This window comes from Saccostrea cucullata, unplaced genomic scaffold, assembly GCF_032062105.1.
Source record: "Saccostrea cucullata isolate Sc308-1 unplaced genomic scaffold, CSIRO_AGI_Scuc_v1 ctg6284, whole genome shotgun sequence".
In the NCBI taxonomy this organism is placed as follows: Eukaryota; Metazoa; Mollusca; class Bivalvia; order Ostreida; family Ostreidae; genus Saccostrea; species Saccostrea cuccullata.
Window position 1 is genome coordinate 382 of NW_026937454.1, and position 25,176 is coordinate 25,557.

Below are 25,176 nucleotides of genomic sequence, written 5' to 3' on the forward strand. Positions count from 1 at the left end.
AAGTTTGTTTTCTTAGTTTGCAATTAATTTTCAAAAAAAATTAAATTTAAACTGTTTACCTGGTACTCAGTGCCTGGTACTCGTAGATACTTTTATAATTCTCTTTTGTGATGCAGTAATCCATTTTCAACCTAAAGTAGTTGTGAGGCAGAACATTGAGTTTACATAAAGGTACATTTTTAATTTCTTGCAATGTGTTCTACAATTTGTTTTTTGTAGCACTAAATGTATTCCTAATGATTTTTTTTCCTTTGGATCCTTCTTCACATCATCCTGATAACAGTCTATTAGAGAATGTCAGGCACAGTACAGCTACACCACTTCAAAACCTTGTTCTTTAGACTGATCATCAAAATGTCACAGTTTTTTTTATGATAGCATATATACATCATTACATTTTTAAGAAAGAAAAATGCACCTAATTCATTTCTAATATTCTTTTCTCGACCCAAATCTCATGAAAAAATCGAAAAAAGAAACAAAAATGTCAATAAATAATTTTTATTATTTGTATAAATATTACTGACACATTTTAGCTTCAGAAATCACAGACATCAGAGAATAAACAGTCTCATAAAATGCATACGAATAAAAAGTTTGGTTTTTAAAAAATGCCATTATAATAACTTAGAACATGTTGACATGAGAGAGTGAGTTGTCTCCCCCTTCAATGACCAGTGTCTTATTATTGCACACAGAGAAATAATGACCATGCCAGACTGTAGAGGGCGCTGTCACCTCACGTCCCACACATCGTTCATGTCCTGTGCTAAACTCTCCAACCCTCGTAAAGTTTTAAATGTCCCGGAATAGAATGCTAAGTCGGACTTCACCAGTCTGAAATTACAAAGATAATTTAGCAACATAGAGCACTGTGTAAATTTAATGTTCATTTATTGGAATATAGGGGCAAGAATTAATATGGAGAAAAACATTAAAATAATAATTAAGAAATGATTTTCATTTTTGAAGATTCATGAGGACATAATCTACAATGCTTCACGCTGGCATGCTTCATGATCATTTACCCACATTGAGGTCAGATATTAATCTATGTTAAGGTAAGATATTTACCGAATTATTGAGGTTAGATTTTTATCCATGTTGATGTCAGATATTGACCCATGTTGAGGTCAGATATTTACCCATGTTGAGATCAGATATTTACTCGTGTTGAGGTCAGATATTTACCCATATTGAGATAAGATATTTACCCGTGTTTAGGTCAGATATTTACGTATGTTGAGGTTAGATATTTACCCGTGTTTAGGTCAGACATTTACGTATGTTGAGGTCAGATATTTTCCAATCTTGAGATCAGATATTTACCCATGTTGATATCAATATATTTACCCAGGTAGAGGTCAGATATATACCCATGTAGAAGTCAGATATTTACACATGTTGAGGTCAGATATTTACCCATGTTGTGGTCCCCCATTTTTAGAGACTTCTAATGTAACTAACTGCTGTCTGATCAGCTTCTTGAAACAGCTGTTAATTTTTGTGAAGAGCTCCTATAATATAAAGAAACAACCAGTGAGAGCTCGTAAAAATGATCATGATTAATGAACTTTGCCATTCTCAATGGATAAATTTTTTCCTTCACAAATTCTAAATGCCTGATCTGTTTTATGCATGAACACATAACCTAGAAGAGTGTCTATGTATTTAAAAAATACATGAAAAAGTAACAACTTGCACAATTGAAAGTTAATCATAAACTTTTGGCATCTTTTAAATTTAAAATGTTGAATACTACTGGTTAAACTGAGAGCTGACCTTGATTTGATCTGGCAACAAAATGTCAAGGACAGCTTCATGCATTTTGCTGATTTGTTTACAGATGGACCTAAAACACATGGAGGGCATAGGGGCCTTCACTTCCCACTGAAAAAGAAACAAAACACACAAAATACACAAAAATCATTATTTTACTGAAAAAGAAACAAAATGAAACATTCCATTTATAAAAGAAGCTTTTGCCTTAAATTTAGAATGAAAAAGTAAATATGTAATAAATAGAAATCTTTAAAATATGGTCAGATTCAATAGATACATTCATTATGTATGACCTATGGCCTCTATACTGATCTTTGACCTTAGAACTGACCTTTGACAGTTGTTGAGCTATGACTCCCTACATGACAGTAACAAGTTTGTTTATTATCTCCTTAATGTGGTCACAGTAATCCTGAAATAACAATAAAACTCAACACAGTTAGAAGTAATGACCAATAAAATTTCAAATATACTGCTTCACCTAAAACACACAAGCGGTCCACAGGCCATAATGGTCACCTGAGTATGATACAATCTGTAAAGGATTCATAGAATGGTAATATGCAAGATATGTATAATAAAACAATATCTAATTGATAGAAATGAATAAATAGGAAGAATATGAATCAACATAAAGTTTGTTTGGTAAACCGCAACAACACTGGAAGTAATTTTAATTGTCTGTATATGTTGGCACTCTCTGTATTTCCATAACAAGAGATGTTTGTAAAACACTTATGCCCCCTCCCCCAAATAATTGGAATTTTTCCAAGTCCAAGGGGCATAACTCTGTCAAAAATGGCACAATTGTACCCAAAACAGAACTGACCTAGATAATCATGTGTTTTATCTGTATACTAAATTTCATTTCAGTATGTGCAACGGTTGCAAAGAAAATGAACGGAAACAGCAAATAATTGGTATTTTTCTAAGTCCAAGGGGCATAACTCTTGTCAAAAATGGTGCAATCATACCTAAAACAGAACTTGACCTAGATATTAATGTGATATATCTGTATACAAAAGTTCATTTCAGTATGTGCAACGGTTGCAAAGAAAATGAACAGAAACAGCAATGATTGAAATTTTTCCACGTCCAAGGGGCATAAATCTGTCAAAACTGGTGCAATCATACCTAAAACAGAACTTGACCTAGATATATTAATGTGATATATCTGTACAAAAAATTTCATTATGGTATGTGCAACGGTTGCAAAGAAAATGAACGGAAACTTCAAATAATTGAAATTTTTCTAAGTCCAAGGGGCATAACTCTGTGAAAAATGGTGCGATCATACCCAAAACAAAAATTGACCTAGATATTAAATCTGTATATTAAATTTCATCTCAGTATATGCAAAGGTTGTGAAGAAAATGAACAGAAACTGCAATTAATTGGAATTTTTCTAAGTCCAAGGGGCATAACTCTGTCAATAAAAATGGCGCAATCGTACTCAAACCAGAACTTGACCTAGATAATCATGTGTTATATCTGTATACTAAATTTTATCTCAGTATGTGCAACAGTTGTGAAGAAAATGAACGGAAACAGCAAATAATTGGGATTTTTCTAAGTCCAAGGGGCATAACTCTGTCAAAAATGGCGCGATTGTACCCGAAACAGAACTTGAACTAGATATTTATGTGATAAATCTGTATACTAAATTTCATATCAGTATGTGCAACGGTTGCGAAGAAAATGAACGGAAACTAAGTGGACCGACAGACAGCAGCAAAGCAATATGCCCTCCCTTCTTTGAAGTGGGGCATAATTAATATCATCAAACTTAGAACAATATAATGCTTCAACTTGAAACTAGTCAGAAATAAGCAAAAAGTCACTTATCTACTGGCCTGTCCTACTTTTTCATTGATATTTTTAATAAAAAATTATATAAAATGTACATGTATTTTTAGCTGCTGTTTATATTACAGTAAAACTCAGTTATAACGAAGTCACTGGGACCTGGAAATTACTTGCTATACCTGTTATTTCTTACATCCGTATAAGGAATTCCTTAGTTGAATAGCTAGGGATCAAAGACAACTTTGCTATATCCATGAATTTGCAATATCCATGTTCACACTAACCAAGTTTTACTGTACTTACAAGTCTGCCTGACCATTAAAACTACAGAATTACTTTACATTTAAACAAAATGAAACCCCCACTCCCATAAAAGTATAAAAAGCTCAAATATCTGCTTCATTACAAATGTAAGATAGGAAGTCTCAATTGTTCAATGAAATTATATCATCCAATTGTTAACTTGTTAGAAAATGATCTTGTGTCATGGGTATAAATACGATTAAATATTTTAGGGATATGTTAAAAATAAGCAGCGTAAACAATTCAAAAAATTAAATACCCAGTGTATATACAGACCAGGAAGTCTGAAAATACCTGACAGGTAGATAACACAGGTGGGTCACGTGATATTTGTACAGGATTTGGCCAACAAGACAGACGCCATTCAAGTCAGGTAATAATTTTTGGTTGATTCATTTGATAAATTTTGTTATTTGATTTTTTTTTTAATTTTTAAAAGACAAACAATATTTGTCCAATCAATATTTTGCATGTAACATGATCTATATATTCCTTTCTTGATCTTTAACATATTTCTTGATCACGTAATGTAATCAAGGTCATGGAGATCGTTAAAGGTATGACTGAAACAGGGGGTGTATATTTTTATCAGTTGAATTTTGTAACCTACATGTTTACATCACATGATTTCTAAACTCCTAAATGCAATATTTACATTAGAGATAGCAGTGAGAACTTGTTTATTGTAACAGGTTGGGAACACATCCCCTTTAGCGAGATCATCTCGCTAAAGCGCGATTATCCCGCTGTAGCGGGAGATAAAACATTACCATAAACGGGAATTTTGTTATTTTCGTTATAAAATAATCAAAAATCTCGTGCATATTGAAAATCCGGGAGAAAGCTGCATTGAAGCGTGAATTAACTACAAAAAAACTGACAATATTGGCCAGAAATTCTAGACAATCACTGCTGCGTGTGAGAATAAGATGCTGAAATCCACGTGTAAATCGTGCCTTTTTAGCGAAGGTTCCAAGATTTACAGTCATATTTGTTTTTGAACCATATAAAATATGTATATTTATCCACATTATATTCGTTAGGGTCTTAGCTTAACCTTTCCATTCTTGAACAAAAGTTAAAAATAAAGCTCTTTAGAAACCGATGATATTTGCTTAAATATTTGACCTTTAGTTGACGCAAAGAAGTACGGAAGCGCAACAGGGTTGTAAAGTTTGTGGAAAAGTCATGATATAACCTAAATGTGTATAGAAAATGGGTAGACCATTAATTTAACGGAGTATTGAAAAGAAATTAATGAAAAAAAAAGTTTATATTGATTCTAACCGATATTGACTTCGTACAAATGTTGATGCATGGTAAACTTGTAAATTCAGGAAAGCATGATTTAACGGCGTCGGAAGCAGATTGGAAAAAGGGGGGATTGGTAATTCAAAGAAAAAAATCAACCTGAAAAAAAAAATTGACATGCAAAAAAGTGGGGAGTTTGACCATTGTCCAAACCTGAAAATTCTATTTCGTGCAGGTAGAAAGGGGGGGGGGGGTAGCTTCGAATTTTCTCGGTTACCACTTACCCATCTTTCATTAACACAGAAACGTGCCTATTGCAAGTGTAAATAAACATGCTACCTTGAATTAAATTTAATAACTATACGAAATGAGAAAAACAGAAATGCAAAATTGCATTTTTGAAATTGCAGCTAATTATGTGTTGCTCCTTACGTGTTGTTAATTATAATTTAAAGAAGTTCCCTAGGTATTCGTATTTTAATGACATAAATTCTTAATGTTTTTACTGATGGCAATGAACAGTTCTAGATCTACGTTTGAGGTCACTTTAATTGCGTTGAAAACAAGTTGGGATCATGCATAAGTTAAAATGTGTAAATTTTAATAGGGAATCAGATACTTTCCAAAACATAAACTACAGGAAAGCACACAGACCAGGTGGCATTTTTAATCTTTAAAAAAAAGGGGGGGTCTGAAACCTCTGCCCCCCCCCCCCAATCAAATAAATTAAAAAAATACTAAAAGTGTTGGTTGTTATTGTTAAATGCCAAGTCGACAAAATTTCAGCGGTATTTTGGCGGCAGATGAATACTGGTAAAGACATTCTTTATTTTGAAAGAATATCTGGAGACTATTGTCACCTTTAATAGCTTCCTTATTAAAAGATCGAGTCATAATTGATCACCGATAAGACTTTCAATTAAAATTGTAAAGATTTAAAAATGCTTTAGTTACCTACCTACTGTATTTGTTTCTAGTACCCCCCCCCCCGCACCCCACCTTTCTGTCCATCTACATGTACCATCTCTAGTCGTCTGAAATATCACGTTTCCAATATAACTTGCAAAGTTTGAGACAGTGCAATAGTAAAGAATAAAATATTTTCTATGGTTAATTAATTTACGTAGGACGAGAATTTAAAACTGACACTGAACTTATTATTTTCACGGGTAAAATATACAGAAAAATTTAATAATATACATGTATCAGTTAGAAGATCCTTGAAACTCTGACGAGTGAAGCAAAGAACCAATGAGTGTGCTTCTTACAGTAAGAAGGTGGGACTTTATATCAATCAATCAGGCGATTTGGAATTTATAGGTCACCAAACAGACTTCGTGTCGAGATCGTCATGCCCTATGGAAAGTCTAAAGTGACGGACACCCCATCACTATATCATGCTGTATATATACTCCCGCTTTTCAAGCAGGTGTATTAAAAGAAATATGGTAAACATGCAATTACAATAACTGTATAACCGAGGTAAGTTAGTTGTACTGATAATTATCACCTGTGGTCCTCCGTAGGAAGTCTACGCTATTGTTAATAAACTTATATTAATTTCCATGATTTGCAGCTATAGAGGCAATATTTTGAAGCACATTTATTGAGATGAGACAGTAAATATTTATCACATGGGTTAACATACTCCCTGATTTTCCTTTTTCAGAAGTTAACTCGATTACAGTTTGAATCTCGGTACAAATCTCGGTTTTCCGAGATGTATTTTCTCCCGCTACAGAGGGATAATCGCGCTATAGCGAGATGATCTCGCTAAAGGGGATGTGTTCCCAACCTGTGTAAGGGTGACAAGAAAAGACAACTCTGCTTTATACAATTCACAGAACTTTGTGTTCTTTTGAATATTTACCCTTATAAAAATGCTACAACTGCGTTCTTTTATTCCTCCATGACTTGAAAAGTACATTAAACACACATTATTTTTTTTTTATTTATTTTAACTTTATCGTGTCTTATTGAGGTAACTGGTTTTATGAGAAAATACATTAACATTTTTTTTTCAGTCTATACTAGGCCTATAGTTTCAATATGGACCCCCGTACCAGTGCCCAGGACGTGATGCGATGTGACCTGTGTAAAACTGCTGTGGTACAGATGCACTGTGATACATGTCTTGTCAACCTGTGTAAGGCATGTGTGGGAGAACACATGATATCTGATCAAACCAAAAGACATGAAATTGTTCCATTCCAGCTTAGAAAATCCACTCCCCTCTACCCTGTATGTAAATCGCATAACAAAGAGAGATGTGAAATGTACTGTAAACAATGTGACATACCTGTGTGTGCCACCTGTCTTACTTCAGATAAACATCTAGGTCACAAATTACTAAAAGTTTTACAGGTTCTTGATGAAAAAAAAGATAAGATTTTAAAAGAACAAACTGAATTAAAAGAGACAATTTACCCAACCTACGAGGATATTGCCTCCGATGTACAAAACAGAATGAGTCAGTTACAAAAGGAATATGGAGATCTCTCAACAGCCATAACAAAACATGGAGAGGACTGGCACAGAGAAATTGACAAACTTGTCATGAAACTTAAAGCTGAAGTTGATGAGATAAAAAACACACAGTTACAAACTCTACAGAAACATCTGGATGAAATAAACAAGACAATGTCTGACATCAAGGATGAAATTGATTCAATGGATGTTGCTGTAAATTCTAATAACATTTCAAAATTATTTAGTGTCAGGTCTGAAATAGACAGACACAGAAATCTTCCAGAAAAATTGGTTCCCTCCTTACCTAAATTTGCTCCAGGAAAAATCCAAGCAGAATTCAGCAAATTGTTTGGAACTGTATCATCAAGTTCTTTAACATCAGATAAACATGGCTACAGCATGAAGACAAAACAGAAATCACAAGAAGCTGGATTCTCTCCTCCAGTCAAACAGCTGCTTGATGAACCAGAGACTGTCACCACCATAGACACTGGGTATGACAGATACCTTTACAATGTGGCCTGTCTGAGTGATAAAGAAATCTGGACAATTGCAGACGACAAAACCATGAAACTCTACAGCATCAATCAGGGATCACTACTCAAGTCAATCACAACCAAGTCAGGGAACAGACCAACTGACATAGCAGTGACAAAAAGTGGAGATCTGGTTTATAGTTATTACAGTGATAAAACTGTGAACATTGTGAAGAATGAGAAGATAGAGGAGGTGATCAGACTACAGAACTGGATACCTGACGGTGTCTGTAGTACCTCCTCTGGTGACCTCCTGGTTATCATGTACAGTGATGATTCCAAACAAACAAAAGTTGTCTGTTACTCTGGCTCCACAGAGAAACAAACCATTCAGTTTGATGATAAAGGTATCCCTCTCTATTCATCTGGTCGTTATTTTAATATTTATTTATACATAACAGAAAACAGGAACCTGGATATCTGTATGTCTGACTTTGGAGCTAAAGCAGTAGTGGTGGTCAATCAGGCCGGGAAACTGAGATTCAGATACACTGGACATACTCCTGCTCCAAAGAACCAACCATTCTATCCACTAGGAATCACCACAGACAGTCAGAGTCACATCCTTACAGCTGATTATAAGAATGACTGTGTCCACATCATAGACCAGGATGGACAGTTCCTCCGTTACATAGACTGTGGACTGCGTGGACCCTGGGGACTGTGTATAGATACAAATGACAATCTGTTTGTTGCTCAGAATGAAAACAGACAAGTGAAGAAAATCAAGTATTTGCAATGAAACTATAATTGAAGAAAAATGTTAATAATAAGTCAAAGATGTTTTTAACCATATCAACAATGTGATGTACACACCTAAAATGATAAATTCTAAGTTCTTTCTTTCTTTTTTATTATCATTGATCTGCAAGAATTATTTAATGATGAATAAGTTAATCATATCATACATTTAGCCTCAGTAAAATAGACCCAGGTTACTCTGCAAAAACTAAAAGAATATACCTTCTTACTTGCCTAATATATTTCCATTTGTCACTAAATTCCCTGACAACATGTAACTGTAAATAAATGGTTACCCAATAACCGTAAATAAATGTTAACCAAGGATTACCCCCTTACATTTGGCCTCTCTTAGTCATTGAAAAAAATGTGGTTAATTATCTTGAGTAATTTACATAAGAGAATAATTGTTTTAGAGTAAAATTTTCCATGCCACTGATGAATTTTATTGGCATACTGTAAAGGAAATAACTCAATCTCTATCTTTTAAATGGCAAAAGGATATTGAGTTATTACCCTTTCCATATATACTAATATTTATTTAAAGATGTGTTCTTTTTTATTAAGTTTCCATATTATTTTAAAAAAACCCATAGATGTCATATGTTGAAATTTGTTGAAATTCCTTTAGCAGTTTTTGAGAAAAGGTAGTTATTATTCAAAATTTATCTCAGGACACACAATGAAGAAGAACAACAGATCGCAAAAGTAGACTTAACAGATATACAAACTGTAGAAGATCACATTTATAGAAAGGTTATATTATGAAACACATCAATATATTAAAAGTCTATACTTAGACAATATAAATTTCCTTCCCCAAATACAATACAATGTTGTATGTTTACCTTTTGTACTTGGTCCAGGTGTTTGAGCATTGTTTTATTTTTAGAAGCCAGTCTCTCCTCAAAATGAATCCGGACCTTAGGAATGAAGTACACAACCAACTGTAAACATCTGGAAGCCAGAGCTGGGAACAAAAAGAATCAATCTGAATTTCCTCTGATTAACTTTGTTCTGTATAAACTCTATTCTGTTGGTTCTCAATAACAAGTTCTTTCCAACAAACAAAATGCAGTTAAAGATTAAGATACTGATATGCTTTAGTAAGAGCACATTTTACCTAGATTTTTTGTGGAGATGGTTTTCAGTCCCACAAGTTGAAGGGCACCTGCACCTAACACCAGCTGGCAAGTTCTTGCATTGAAAATCTACAACATTGAACGTCATACATTTTCTTCGTCACCTCCTATTTTAATTCTGATATTTCACAAACAAGTAGCATGGTTTACATAATTATATTTTAATTTAAAAGTAAGGGATTGCCCTGTTATATAAGGCCAAAAAAAAATTAACAGTTTCTCAGGCCAAAAAATCCTAAATTCAATGCGGCAGGCAGGCTTTTTTTTTGTGGAAGCAGGTTTTACACCTTTTTTTAGTAAGTCATTTGTACAGTAAAATGATTATGTCTACTTTTTCTTAAGTTTTGTTCTCTGAAATAAGTTATAATATGTATTTACCATTGAATAATGTTATTCCAAACATTTATTTAAAAGTTAACTGATAAAATACTTTAGTTTAAGAAGAAATATATTGTTTTACTAATAAAAACTTCTTTCTTAGCATTTCTGAAAAGGGGGATAACTCGATTTTCTTTTTTTGAACTTGGAAAAATAGAAAATTGAGTTATTTCCCTTTTCAATATGTCAATAAAATTGATCAATGCGGCCGTTTTTGAACTGATGCAGCGGTGCCTGAGAAACTATTGATTATTTTTTTTGGCCTAAATAATGATTTAATGGTCTTAATGAAGTTTAGACTCACTTTGAAGAGGTCTACCAGTCTAGACAACAGATCTGGTGCCGCTGACGGAATGTCATTGACACATTGACAATACTCCACCATCATCTTCAACAGCATCAGCACCGTCCTGTAAACAAATAAACATGTAAACAAGAATAAACATTTGTGTTGTAAACAAATTAACATCTATACTGTAAACAAATAAACATAATGTAAACAAATAAACATCTATCCTATAAACAAATAAATATAAATAAATAAACTCCATCTATACTGTGCTGTGTGGGAAGATGACTTTTTTCATAGTTTAACATATTCTCAAACTGAACATTAACATTTCCAATACAAGAAGAAATAGCTTCTTTGTCATATAATCAACTTGCCATAAAAGAGAAAAACAACAATCTATTTTGACAACAAGTGCACTATCAGTGTACCACACGAGACCTTTCCTACCTTATGGCCTCACACGTTCTTTGGGACACCAAGAAGTTAAATATTAAAATAAGTAAGTAAATACTTACCCTACAACAGTACAACTGCAAATGTCTGATCTTCAACAACCAACACTTCTGTAGGGCCTTTATCTGAACACAGAAACAAGTCATATAATAGTACATGTAACATCACACACATCATAAATATAATATTTACAGTAAAACTCGGTTAGTACGACCACAAATATTGCAAATTCACGGATAAAGCGAAGTACAGGTATCTTTGATCCACAGCTATATAAATTTAACAAATTTCTTATACAGATATAACGAATTACAGAAATAGCAAATAATTTCATAGGTCCCAGTGACTTTGTTTTAACCAAGTTTTACTGTATAACTTATCATGCAGAAGTAGAACAGTTAAACCAAGTACAAGTATTATATATATGCAATAAATATTCACGAGATCTGTGAGATAGTACCACTGCTGGCAGTTTTTATTATAATCCCTTATTTTATCAAGTCCATTATGGTAACAATATTGTATCACAAAAAAAACTAACACAATAAATACAGAACACCAAGGATAATGTAGGAGCAGTATTTACGGTAGAATTTTACCTAGTCAATGGAAAGATACATGTATATGTAATATTTAAAATTGATACAAAACATTTCTGAAAGAAAACAAAATTATTACATGCATTTGTTTGCAGAAATTAATTGTTGCCTATTAGTTCACAACCTGTCAACTACAAATAAAAAATGGACAGTACAATACTTGGTTTACAGTACTCATTTAGAACTTGTATTATGAATAATAATCAGTTAGAAAATAAATACAAAATGAAGGAACATACCTGAATCTGCAGTCCTTTCTGGTAGACTTAACAAGCCTGAAAAATGTTATAAGTCCAACAATTTATTATAAATACAGTCATGGTACTTATTCTATTTCTGGTTTAAAAAATATTTATAAAGCAAATGCTATGTTTTATAAGCTGAGATGCATTGCATAATCTAAGGACTTTTGAGATTACTTTAAAAACATTAACGTGAGCTTTTTTCTTGATATACATTGTGTACAATGATTTTTACCTGTTTGTGTGATATGATTAACGAGCTCTAGAAATTCTGCTAGGACGTCGCGGATCTGCTTGTTTCCATCGCTCATCAGGGATTGTCCAAAATGAGGCTACGATAACAGAAAAGATTCTTATAAATGCTGAAATTCTTACATGTTTTCATAAGCAGTTATTCCAAAATAAATCACAGAGAATTTACCCTATAAACTATCTTCATTGCAATGATTACCTGAGTTTAGTCTGTCTTTCTTCATGAAATCTGTTCACAAATTTAAGTGCCTGCAGAATTCAAAAATAAAAAGGGTAAGATTCATACATCCACCATTAACTCCATGATATTCATTCATCATTTCCAGTAGCTTACAAACTATAGTGTAGAGCACACCTGTGACTGTAGACAGAATCTCATGCAGTGACATACAGCGACGACCACTAATGGTCTCACAATCAGTGATAAACTTCTCAACCTCTCGAGACAAAGCAACAAATTCACTGGAAGTCAGCCACTCCAAAAATCCATCCTGCAAAATATCATAAAACATTGTACACCTAGCTAAAAGAAAGGCTGAAATTCAATTCTTTTCGTTGTTAGTTTGTTCTTTCCTTTATTTTTTTCTTCTTTTGTTTCCACATATTCTATTTACTTTGGCTCCATCAAGAACACAAGAGGTCTACAGACCACAATGCTCACCCGAGTCACTTTGACTGATTTTTTTTTACCAATTAATCTATTAATATGTAAATAAAACTACACTTCCAGAAAATACTTCCAATATACATGTAAGAATGGAGGCGTACAAGGTGAGGACAATCCCCCGCTCTGATAAAAGGCATTTCTCAATTCTAAAAGTTATATTTTCTAAATTAAATTATTTATATAATCTTTTACACATTTAATTCTGTATTTCACTGTTTTAATAGTATATCAATAATTAATTTTTTACTCATGTTTTTAAGATATGTGAAAACAAAAAAGAAAAAGGTTGTCGTATGATTCGAACTCTCTCCATAGCGCAGGGTTTGGTCGGAGACCGACCACTTTAACCACTACGCTATGAAGTATATGCATTAGCAACGTCTGTCAGTGTGATTTAAACAAACGGGTTTGTTGAAGCGTAAATTTTTTCAGAAATTTTCGATTTTCATATAGAATTGGTTCAAATTCTATTTTGTGGACAAATGAAATAAATTTCACATTTATGTTTCCATCATTAAAGCGTTAAAGAAGAATAGAGACTTGACCCATTCATGTTCAAAATTCATTTTTTATAGCTCTAGAAAACCCATTTTCCACTCAACTTCCTGTCAACTTTGAAATAAAGAAAATAAAAAAATAAGTCCTTCAGAAAAATAAAATAACATGTTTTGAGGATGGCATTACTGAGAAAATGATTATAGAAAAATATAATTTTTCTGTGAATTCTGAAAATTGAGAAATATTTTGTCTCAAAGCGGGGGATTGTCCTTGCCTTATACGCCCTTTTTCTTCATCAAATACGGCCTTGCTGTTGTTTTTTTTTTTCTTCTTAGTTTGTTATTAGTTAATAAAATCTTAATTTAAATTTTTTACCTGGTAGGCTGGTACATGTAGATGCTTTTAAGATTCTCTTTCGCGATGCTTTTGGGTAATCCATCTTCAAACTAAAGTAGTTGTGAGCACTGAGCTCACAAAAAGGTACATGTACATTTTTTTTTAATTTCTTGTAATGTGTTCTACAGTTTGATTTTTTGTAGCACCAAATGTATTCCTAATGATTTTTTTCTGATTTGGATTCTTGGATCTTCTTTACATCATCCTGATAAAAGTTTATTAGAGAAAGATAGGCACAGTACAGCTACATGTACACCATTTCAAAGCCTAAATGTTCTTTAGACTGATCTCCAAAATGTCACTGTTTTTTTATGATAGCAAATATGGCATCATTACATTTTTATGAAAGAAAAATGCTCCAAACTTATCCCTAAATTTTTTTTAAAGACCCAAATCTCATGAAAAAGTCGGGAAAAAAGAAACAAAAATGTCAATAAATAATTTTTATTATTTGTATAAATATTACTGACACATTTTAGCTTCAGAAATCACAGACATCAGAGAATAAACTGTCTCATAAAATGCATACGAATAAAAAAGTTTGGTTTTTAAAAATGCCGTTATAATAACTTAGAACATGTTGACATGAGAGAGTGAGTGGTCTCCCCTTCAATGACCAGTGTCTTATTATTGCACACAGAGAAATAATGACAACATCAGACTGTAGAGGGCGCTGTCACCTGACGTCCCACACTTCGTTCATGTCTTGTGCTAAACTCTCCAACCCTCGTAAAGTTTTAAATGTTCCCGAATAGAACGCTAAGTCGGACATCACCAGTCTGAAATCACAAAAATACCTTTCAGTTTAGGATTTTAAGCTACATACATCAGTGTGTAGAGAGATATTTGGTAGCATATTCATATCTTAAAGTGTATTTTTTGAAGTCAGATATATAACTCTTTTACCCAATGGCATACTGATGTCAGAATTTTACCCATTGTGAGTTCAGATATTTAACTGTGTTCAGGTCAGACATTTATTGTGTTGAAGTAAGATTTTTACCTGTGTTCAGGTCAGATATTTACGTGTGTTGAGGTAAGATTTTTACCTGTGTTGAGGTAAGATATTTTTTTGTGTTGAGGTCAGATTTTTACCCGTGTTGAGGTCAGATATTGACCCATGTTGAGGTCAGATATTTACCCGTGTTTAGGACTAGTGTTGTACCGATAATTGGAAATCATCGAATTGTCGACGAAAAAATGCTACCGATTCCGATGATCGATTATAATTTTTCATAATCGATCATCGGAAACATACTAATACTTCTAATAAAGTACATTCCAGAATTATATTTATTTCTAGTTTAAAATATATTTATTCTTAATGAAAGAAAATTGGCATGTGCTTTAAATACTTCCCAACTTGCACGAAGCAAAAATGCTTAGGAACCACGAGTAAATTTTTGTGTAGGCTCATAAAATTTATAACTTGTTCGCCCACGTGGCGAATTAAAAATCTGCAGGACGGTCCAGTCCCCTTACTGAAAACAGACGCTTTTCCCCATGTTTTTTTTTCCTTAAAAATTCCAATCAATTAAAAAAATAAAAGTAACATGGTCCTATTGTTCGTAAATACCCTACATCTAATCCATTTACCAGTTCTACATGATTTGTGAAATCTTGAAAACGATCGTCTTTTTTTCTAATCCGAATTTCCTCCATGCCTCTGTGCATCGATTATACGTGGTAGATCTCCAATTAAATTATTCCCAATTACTCAGTCTTAAGAAATTGAAGTGTTATTAGGCTTCTACTTATTCCAGATAAGTTTCAAAAATATTTAAACTAAAAAAAAATATCTTATTCATGTGATGGTGTAGTCCAATGACCAGGAAAAGGGGATTAAGAATATAACCTTGCAAAAAAAGATAGTAAAATTGTTAATTAAATTCAATTTCATTTTCTATGATGAAATATTTATGTGAAATTTATTTTACAAAGTAATTTGAACATCAATTTTTATTTTAAACAAATGCACTTTATATCTAGACTTTAATTAATTGACCCAGTGATATATTCAAAGGGTTAAAAAATCACAGAGATTGTAGATTTAGATGTAAGCTCCTAAATTTGAAACTTGAGAAAACCTAGTGGAAATTTTAGTTAAGTTTAAACCATGCATGACATTGTATGTATAAATTAAGTGTGAAATAAGCAAAACAACAACAAAAACAATAAATTACATACTTTATAAATCCGTGTTAAAGAAATAATTTGAAATAAATGTCACAGGCTGCTTTTTATATACCAAACTATGACATCCGATTATAATCGGTAAAATCGCATCGGAAGCAGTAACCGATTCCAACCAATGATCGATTATGAAAATTAACCGATGTCCCATCACTATTTAGGACAGATATTTACCTGTGTTCAGGTCAGATATTTACTGATGTTGAGTTCAGATATTTACTCATGTTGAGTTCAGATATTTACGCATGTTGAGTTTAGATATTTACCAGTGTTTAGGCCAAATATTTATGGGTGTTGAGGTAAGATTTTTACCCATGTTGAGGTCAGATATTTACCCGTGTTGAGGTCAGATACTTTCCCATGTTCAGAACAGATTTTTACCCATGTTGAAGTCAGATATTTACCCGTGTTGTGGTCCTCCATTTTTGGAGACTTCTAGTGTAACTAACTGCTGTCTGATCAACTTCTTAAAACAGCTGTTAATCTTGGTAAATAGCTCCTGTAATACATGTACAGACAAACAACAAGTGAGAATATGAAGACATGATCATGATTTACTAACTTTACTATTTTCTATAAATATATTTTTTTCTTCATCATTTTTGAATTTTTCCCGAATTGTTTTAATGCACGAACACAAACCCAGGATTAGTACATAGAACATATTTGAAAAAACAACAACATGAAAATAGTAACAAATAACACAACTGAAGTTTAAACATGTAATGTTGGCGTATTTTAAATGATACATATACGATATTACTGGTTAATCAGAAGTCTCTGTCTAGACTGTAGCTCTACTGGTTTGTACTTATAACAAAGGATGAGAAAAAAAGCCATTGCCATCAAACTTTATGTATCTTAGTGTAGTCTACATGTGTGCTAAATAATATTAAAATCAGACCAAAACTGTAGAAGGAGTAACGTTTTAAAGGAATTACAAAGAAAATTCTATTTTTAGTAACCATGGCAACACCGTTCATTGAAATCAAAAACCGGTGAACTATTTTATGTATCTTAGTGTAGTCTACTTGTTTGCCAAATTATATTAAAATTGGACCAAAACTGTAAGAAAAGTAGCATTTTGAAAAATTGTTTACATAGACAGCTAAACAGCTAGACAGACAGATAGACGGACGACGGACACCTTACCATCGCATAAGCTCTTCTGGTCTCTGACTAGTAGAACTAAAAACTACCGGTAAGAACTGACCTTGATTTGATCTGGCAACAAAATGTCAAGGACAGCTTCGTGCATTTTGCTGATTTGTTTACAGATGGACCTAAAACACATAGAGGGCATAGGGGCCTTCACCTCCCACTGAAAAAGAAACAAAACTAAACATTTTATTTACAAATTTAAAGAAGCAAAACTGATCATTTTATTTACAAAAGAAGCTTTTGTATTAAATTCAGATGAAAAAGAAAATATGTGAGAAATACAATTTTTTAAAAAATTACAGATTTAATAGATACATTCATGGTGGATGACCTTTGACCTCTATACTGACCTTTGATATTAATACTGACCTTTGACAGCTGTTGAGCTATGACCCCTTCCATGACAGTAACAAGTTTGTTTGTTATCTCATTAATGTGGTCACAGTAATCCTGATAGAACAATAAAATGCGACACATTTAGAAGTGATGAACAATAAAATGTCTTACAATAAATTTAAAATATTCTGCTTCACCAAAAACACATAAGAGGCCCACAGGCCATAATGGTCACCTGGGTATGATACAACCTGTAAATGATTCATAGAATGGTAATATGACAGATGCGTAAAAAAAATAAAAAAAAAAATAGGAAGAATATATATGAATCAAGAAAAGTTTGTTTGGTAATCTGCAACAACTCTTGAAGTTATTAGTCCCCTACCGGTGAAACCGGAGGGGACTATAGGTTTCCTCTGCGTCCGTCCGTCCGTCCCTCTAGCTGTCCGTCTGTCAGTCCCCGTCTGTCCCACTTGGTTTTCCGCACTTTTTTTCTAAACGCTGGTAGATATTGTGCTGAATTTTGGTAAGTGGGTGTATCTTTATGAGTCACAGATCAAGTTGGAATATCGTTGCGATTCAATGATTTTTTACGGAATTATGGCCTTTTCAATTTTTCAGGGTTTTCCACACTTTTTTTCTAAACGCTTGTAGATATTGAGCCGAATTTTGGTATGCCAGTTTATCTTGATGAGTTACAGATCAAGTTTGAATTTTGCATAGCTTCATTGATTTTTGACAGAATTATGGCTTTTTGAATTTTTCACAATTCTTTAATTAAGATGACGTTGGAAAAATGAGTTGAATTTTAGTTTTAATGTGGATTATTTTAATAGGTTTAATGCATTCACAAAATAAAAAGCATGCAGCTTTACCTTTGTCATAACTTTTGCATGTTATAAAATGACATCCTGAGAAAAGGGGGAACCCTGTAGGGGACATGTATTGCTTATGCAATACTCTCAGAATGCTTGTTTTAATTGACTTATATGTTGGCACTCTCTATTTTCAATTTATCACAATACTTAAAAGGAACTTTATAATGCTTCAACTTGAAACTTGTCAGAAAGGAGCAAAAATCCATTTATCAAGCCTATCCCGGCCTTTCTCATATTGATATTCATTGTGCAAATTTATATACAATGTACATGTATTTTTATCTGATGTTTATAATTTTACTTACAAGTCTAGATGACCATTAAAAATTAAAGAATTACTTTTCATATCAAAAAAATGAAACCCCACTCCCATGAGGGTATGATGAACAAGAGGCCCATGGGCCACATTGCTCACCCGGGCACTGTGACTAGGAAAAAGTAGAAACTGGTTTACTATTGAAAAGTTTAGCCCCGCCCTACCCCCGGGGAACGTGATTTGAACAAACTTGAATCTACACTACCTGAGGATGCTTCCCTATAAATATGAGCAATTATGGCTTTGCTTTTCTTGAGAAGAAGATTTTTAAAGAATTTTCCTATATATTTCTATAAAAAACTTTGGTCAGACATTGTGGCCCCGCCCTACCCCCGGGGGTCACGATTTGAACAAACTTGAGTCTACACTACCTGGGGATGCTTCCAAATAAATATGAGCAATTCTGGCTTTGCTGTTCTTAAGAACAAGATTTTTAAAGAATTTTCCTTTATACATGTATTTCTATATAAAACTTTGGTAGGCCACTGTTGCCTGGCCCTACCCCCGGGGGTCATGATTTTAACAAATTTGAATTTACACTACCTGGGGATGCTTCCATATAAATATATGAGCAATTATGGATTTGCTTTTCTTGAGAAGAAGATTTTTAAAGAATTTTCCTATATATTTCTATGTAAAACTTTGGTCGGCCATTGTGGCCCCACCCTACCCCCAGGGGTCACGATTTGAACAAACATGAACCTACACTACCTGGGGATGCTTCCATATAAATATGAACAATTATGGCTCTGCTGTTCTTGAGAAGAAGAATTTTAAAGAATTTTTACTATACATTTCTATATAAAACTTTGGTCGGCCATTGTGGCCCCGCCCTACCATGGGGGACATGATTTGAACAAACTTGAATCTACACTACCTGAGGATGTTTCCCTATAAGTTTCAACTTTCCTGGCACAGTGGTTCTTAAAAAAAAGATTTTTAAAACATACCACCAAATTTTCACTAATTCTCAATTATCTCCCCTTGAATAAGGGCATGCCCCTTCATTTGAACAAACTTGAATACCCTTCACCCAAGGATGCTTGGTGGCAAGTTTGGTCAAAATTGGCCCAGTGGTTCTTGAGTAGAAGTCGAAAATGTGAAAAGTATACGGACAGACAGACAGACGGACTGCTAGACAGAAGCCGGACAAAATGTGATCAGAAAAGCTCACTTGAGCCTTTGGCTCAGGTGAGCTAAAAACTTCATGGTTTGCCATGGAAAAGCTCAAATAAATTCTTCTTAAAAAATGTATATATATAAAATAGGAGGTGTCAATCCTGTCGATTGAACTGAAATATTATCTACCTTAAAACTTGCCATAAAAAGTCCTTGTGTCATAGGTAATATGAATACTATTAAATATTAGTAAGGATGTTAAAAATAGGCAGAATAAAGAATTGAAAAATTTAAATCCCCAGTAAACCCAGACCAGGAAGTAAAATACGTGACAGGTATGTGGGTCACGTGATACTTATTCAGTATTTGGCCGACAAGACAGACGCCATTAAAGTCAGGTAATCATTTTTGGTTGATTCATTTGATAAATTTTGTTTATTTTTTGAATATTTTATTTTCAAAAGACAAACCAAATTTATCCAAATCAATCAATTTATTTTACATGTAACGTCACCAATACATTAGTTTATTGATCTTTTGCATATATCTTAATCAGAATAATGTTACCAAGGTCATGAAGCTCATTAAAGGTATGACTGAAACAGGAGGTGTATGTTGAGTTTTGTAATCTATATGTTTAAACTCCTAAATGCACTATTTACACTAGAGTTAGCAATGAGAACTTGTATATTGTGAGGATGACAAGAAAAGACAACTCTGCTTTAAACAATTCACAGAACTTTGAGTTCTAGTGAATATTGTCCCTGGTAATAAAACATGCTAGTACCACTTTGTTATTTTATTTCTCCAGGACTTGAAAAGTACATTAAACACATGTTATATATTTGATTTATTTTAACTTTATCATGAGGTTTTATGAGAAAATAAATTTTTTTCTATACTAGGCCTATAGTTTCACAATGGACCCCCGTACCAGTGCCCAGGACGTGATGCGATGTGACCTGTGTGAGACCGCTGTGGTACAGATGCACTGCGATACATGTCTTGTCAAGCTGTGTAAGGCCTGTGTGGGAGAACACATGATATCCGATCAAACCAAAAAACATGAAATTGTTCCATTCAAGCTCAGAAAATCCACCCCACTCTACCCTGGATGTACAACTCATAACAAAGATAAATGTGAAATGTACTGTAGTCAATGTGACATTCCTGTGTGTGCCACCTGTCTTACTTCAGATCACCATCTTGGTCATAAATTACTAAAAGTTTTACAAGTTGTTCATGAAAAAAAAGACAAGATCTTAAAAGAACACACTGAATTAAAAGAGACAATTTATCCCACCTACCAGGACATTGCCTCTAATGTACAGAACAGAATGAGCCAGTTAGAAAAGGAATATGGAGATCTCTCAACAGCCATAACAAAACATGGAGAGGACTGGCACAGAGAAATTGACAAACTTGTCAAGAAACTTAAAGCTGAAGTTGATGAGATGAAAAACACACAGTTACAAACTCTACAGAAACATCTGGATGAAATAAACAAGAAAATGTCTGACATCAAGGATGAAATCAATTCAATGGATGTTGCTGTAAATTCTAATGACATTTCAAAACTAGTTAGTGCCACGTCTGAAATAGACAGATACAGAAATCTTCCACAAAAAATGGTTCCCTTCACACCGAAATTTATCCCAGGAAAAATCCAAGCAGAACTCAATCAATTGTTTGGAACCTTATCATCAAGTTCTATAACCTCCGATAAACATGGCTACAGCATGAAGACAACACAGAAATCACCAGAAGCTGGATCCTCTCCTCCAGTCAAACAGCTGCTTGATAAACCAGAAACAGTCACCACCATAGACGCTGCATATGATAAATACCTTAGAAATGTGGCCTGTCTGAGTGATGAAGAAATCTGGACAAGTGGACATGACAACACCATGAAACTCTACAGCATCAATCAGGGATCACTACTCAAGTCAATCACAACCAAGTCAGGGTATGAGTCATGTGACATAGCAGTGACAAAAAGTGGAGATCTAGTTTATACTGATTACGGTGATAGAACTGTGAACGTTGTGAAGAATAAGAAGATGAGGAGGTGATCAGACTACAGAACTGGAAACCTAAACGTGTCTGTAGTACCTCCACTGGTGACCTCTTGGTTATCATGTACAGTAATGATTACAAACAATCAAAAGTTGTCCTTACTCTGGCTCCACAGAGAAACAAACCATTCAGTTTGATGATAAAGGTAACCCTCTCTATTCATCTGGTCCTTATAACACACACTACATAACAGAGAACAGGAACCTGGATATCTGTGTGTCTGACTTTGGAGCTAAAGCAGTAGTGGTGGTCAATCAGGCCGGGAAACTGAGATTCAGGTATACTGGACATACTCCTGCTCCAAAGAACGAACCATTCAATCCACTAGGAATCACCACAGACAGTCAGAGTCACATCCTTACAGCTGATCATAACAATAACTGTGTCCACATCATAGACCAGGATGGACAGTTCCTCCGTTACATAGAATGTGGACTGAGTGAACCCTGGGGACTGTGTATAGACACAAATGACAATCTGTTTGTTGCTCAGTGGAATAACAAACAAGTGAAGAAAATCAAGTATTTGCAATGAAACCATAATTTAAGAAAAATGTTTATAATAAGTCAAAGATGTTTTTAACCATATCAATGTGATGTACACATCTTAAATGATAAATTACAAGATCTGTATATACTTATTTTTATTTATCAATGATCTACATGAATGATTTAATGATGAAAAAGTTAATCATATCACACAATTAGATCTGTAAAATAGATGCAGGTTACTCTGCAAAAACTAAAAGATTATACCTTCTTACTTGCCTAATATATTTCCATTTGTCACAAAATTCCCTGACAACATGTAACCATAAATAAATGGTTAACCCAATAACCGTAAATGAATGGTTAACAAGGATTTTCCCCCTTACATTTAGCCTCTCTTAGTCATTGAAAAAAAATGTGGTTAATTATCTTGAGTAATTTACAAAAGGGAATAATTGTTTAAGAGTAAAATTTCCCAGGCCACTGATGAATTTTATTAGCATACAGAAAGGGAACGACACTCAATGAAGAACAACAACAGATAGCAAAAATAGACTTTACAGATATACACATTGTAGAAAGGTTTCATAATGAAACACATCAATCAATTAAAAGTCTATACTTAGACAATATAAATTTCCTTCCCTGAATACAATACATACATGGTTATATGTTTACCTTCTGTATTTGGTCCAGGTGTTTGAGCATTGTTTTATTTTTAGAAGCCAGTCTCCCCTCAAAATGGACCCGGACCTTAGGAATGAAGTACACAACCAACTGTAAACATCTGGAGGCCAAAGCTGAAAACAAAGCAATAATCTAAATTTCCTCCGATTAACGTTGTTCTGTATATACTCTATTCTGTTAGTTCTCAATAACAAGTTCTCTCCAACAAACAAAATGCAGTTAAAGACTAATATACTGATATGCTTTAGTAAGAGCACATTTTACCTAGATTCTTTGTGGAGATGGTTTTCAGTCCCACAAGTTGAAGAGCACCTGCACCTAACACCAGCTGGCAAGTTCTTGAATTGAAAATCTACAACATTGAATGTCATACATTTTCTTCGTCACCTCCTATTTTAATTCTGATATTTCACAAACAAGCAGCATGGTTTACATATATTTTAATTTAAAAGTGATTGCCCTGTTATATAAATAACGATTTAATGGTTTTATTGAAGTTTAGACTCACTTTGAAGAGGTCTACCAGTCTTGACAACAGATCTGGTGCCGCTGACGGAATGTCATTGACACACTGACAATACTCCACCATCATCTTCAACAGCATCAGCACCGTCCTGTAAACAAATAAACATGTAAACAAGAATAAACATCTGTATTGTAAACAAATTAACATCTATACTGTAAACAAATAAACATAATGTAAACAAATAAACATCTATCCTGTAAACAAATAAATATAAATAAATAAACTCCATCTATACTGTGCTGTGTGGGAAAATGACTTTTCTCATAATTTAACATATTCTCAAACTGAACATTAGTATTTCCAATACAAGAAGAAACAGCTTCTTTGTAATATAATCCACATGCCATATAAGAGAAAAATAATAATTTATTTTGACAACACGTGCACTATCAGTGTACCACACGAGACTTTCCCTACCTTATGGCCTCACCGAGAAATTAAATATTAAAATAAGTAAGTAAGTAAATACTTACCCTACAACTGCAAATGTCTGATCTTCCACTACCAACACTTCTGTAGGGCCTTTATCTGAACACAGAAACAAGTCAAATAATAGTACATATAACATCATAAATAATATTTACAGTAAAACTTGGTTAGTACGATCATAAATATTGCAAATTCACGGATAAAATGAAGTACGGTATCTTTGATCCACAGCTATATAAATTTAACAAATTTCTTATACAGATATAACGAATTATGGAAATAGGAAATAATTTCATAGGTCCCAGTGACTTTGTTTTAACCAAGTTTTACTGTATAACTTATCATGCAGAAGTAGAACAGTTAAACCAAGTACAAGTATTATATATATGCGATAAATATTCACGAGATCTGTGAGATAGTACCACTGATGGCAGTTTTTATAATAATCCCTAATGTTATCAAGTCCATTATGGTAACAATCATATTGTATCACAAAAAAAACTAACACTATAAATACAGAACACCAAGGATAATGTAGGAGCAGAATTCACGATAGAATTTTACCTAGTTAATGGAGAGATACATGTATATGTAATATTTAAAATTGATACAAAATATTTCTGAAAGAAAACAAAATTATTACATGTATTTGTTTGCAGAAATTAATTGTTGCCTATCAGTTCACTACCTGTCATTTGCAAATAAAAAATGGACAGTATAATACTTGGTTTACAGTACTCATTAAGAACTTGTATTATGAATAATAATCAGTTAGAAATAAACACAAAATGTAGGTACACACCTGAATCTGCACTCCTTTCTGGTAGACTTAGCATGCCTGAAAATGAGAACAGACCAACAATTTAGTCTATTTCTGGTTTAAAAAATATTTAAAAAGCAAATGCTATGTTTTATAAGCTGAGATGCATTTCATAATCTAAGGACTTTTGAGATTACTATAAAAACATTAACGCGAGCTTTTTTCATGATATACAATGTATTTTACCAGTTTGTGTGATATGATTAACAAGCTCTTGAAATTCCGCTGGGACGTCTGCTTGTTTCCATCGCTCATTGTCCAAAATGAGGCTACAATAAATAAGATTATTTCTAAAAATCTTACATTATGTTTTCATTAGCAGTTATTCCAAAATACATCA

At 33.4% G+C, this 25,176-nt stretch overlaps 2 protein-coding genes and 2 long non-coding RNA genes across 7 annotated transcripts in view; 1 reads left to right on the plus strand and 3 right to left on the minus strand.

Moving 5' to 3' along the window:
* Window positions 1-485: 485 nt before the first annotated feature.
* LOC134248226 (vacuolar protein sorting-associated protein 54-like) overlaps window positions 486-25,176 on the minus strand; it is a 36,960-nt gene continuing 12,269 nt past the window's right edge. For 2 of the 4 annotated variants that reach the window (XM_062730637.1, XM_062730639.1), the window contains exons 17-26: window positions 25,023-25,105; window positions 24,819-24,854; window positions 24,061-24,115; window positions 23,570-23,675; window positions 23,326-23,413; window positions 23,053-23,174; window positions 17,531-17,611; window positions 17,214-17,321; window positions 16,405-16,499; window positions 14,261-14,586 (exon numbers count right to left, since the gene is read on the minus strand). In XM_062730637.1, coding sequence (XP_062586621.1) covers window positions 14,484-14,586; window positions 16,405-16,499; window positions 17,214-17,321; window positions 17,531-17,611; window positions 23,053-23,174; window positions 23,326-23,413; window positions 23,570-23,675; window positions 24,061-24,115; window positions 24,819-24,854; window positions 25,023-25,105 — 877 coding nt within the window. In that variant the 3' untranslated portion in view covers window positions 14,261-14,483. Of the gene's footprint in view, window positions 838-1,422; window positions 1,518-1,782; window positions 1,891-2,113; window positions 2,195-9,736; window positions 9,859-14,260; window positions 14,587-16,404; window positions 16,500-17,213; window positions 17,322-17,530; window positions 17,612-23,052; window positions 23,175-23,325; window positions 23,414-23,569; window positions 23,676-24,060; window positions 24,116-24,818; window positions 24,855-25,022; window positions 25,106-25,176 lie in introns of those variants that run through there. The other 2 variants (XM_062730638.1, XM_062730640.1) reach the window with 2 other exon arrangements.
* On the plus strand, window positions 4,196-8,990 carry LOC134248227 (E3 ubiquitin-protein ligase TRIM71-like). The gene is made up of 2 exons (XM_062730641.1): window positions 4,196-4,264; window positions 7,167-8,990. The coding sequence occupies exon 2, from the start codon at window positions 7,192-7,194 to the stop codon at window positions 8,887-8,889; it is 1,698 nt and encodes a 565-aa protein (XP_062586625.1). The 5' UTR covers window positions 4,196-4,264; window positions 7,167-7,191; the 3' UTR covers window positions 8,890-8,990.
* Window positions 11,226-12,278, minus strand: LOC134248230 (uncharacterized). The gene is made up of 3 exons (XR_009988007.1): window positions 12,230-12,278; window positions 11,992-12,027; window positions 11,226-11,278 (listed from the first exon to the last, which is right to left on the minus strand). It is a non-coding gene; the product is annotated as an uncharacterized LOC134248230 (long non-coding RNA).
* LOC134248228 (uncharacterized) lies at window positions 12,311-12,739 on the minus strand. The gene is made up of 3 exons (XR_009988006.1): window positions 12,602-12,739; window positions 12,446-12,495; window positions 12,311-12,326 (listed from the first exon to the last, which is right to left on the minus strand). It is a non-coding gene; the product is annotated as an uncharacterized LOC134248228 (long non-coding RNA).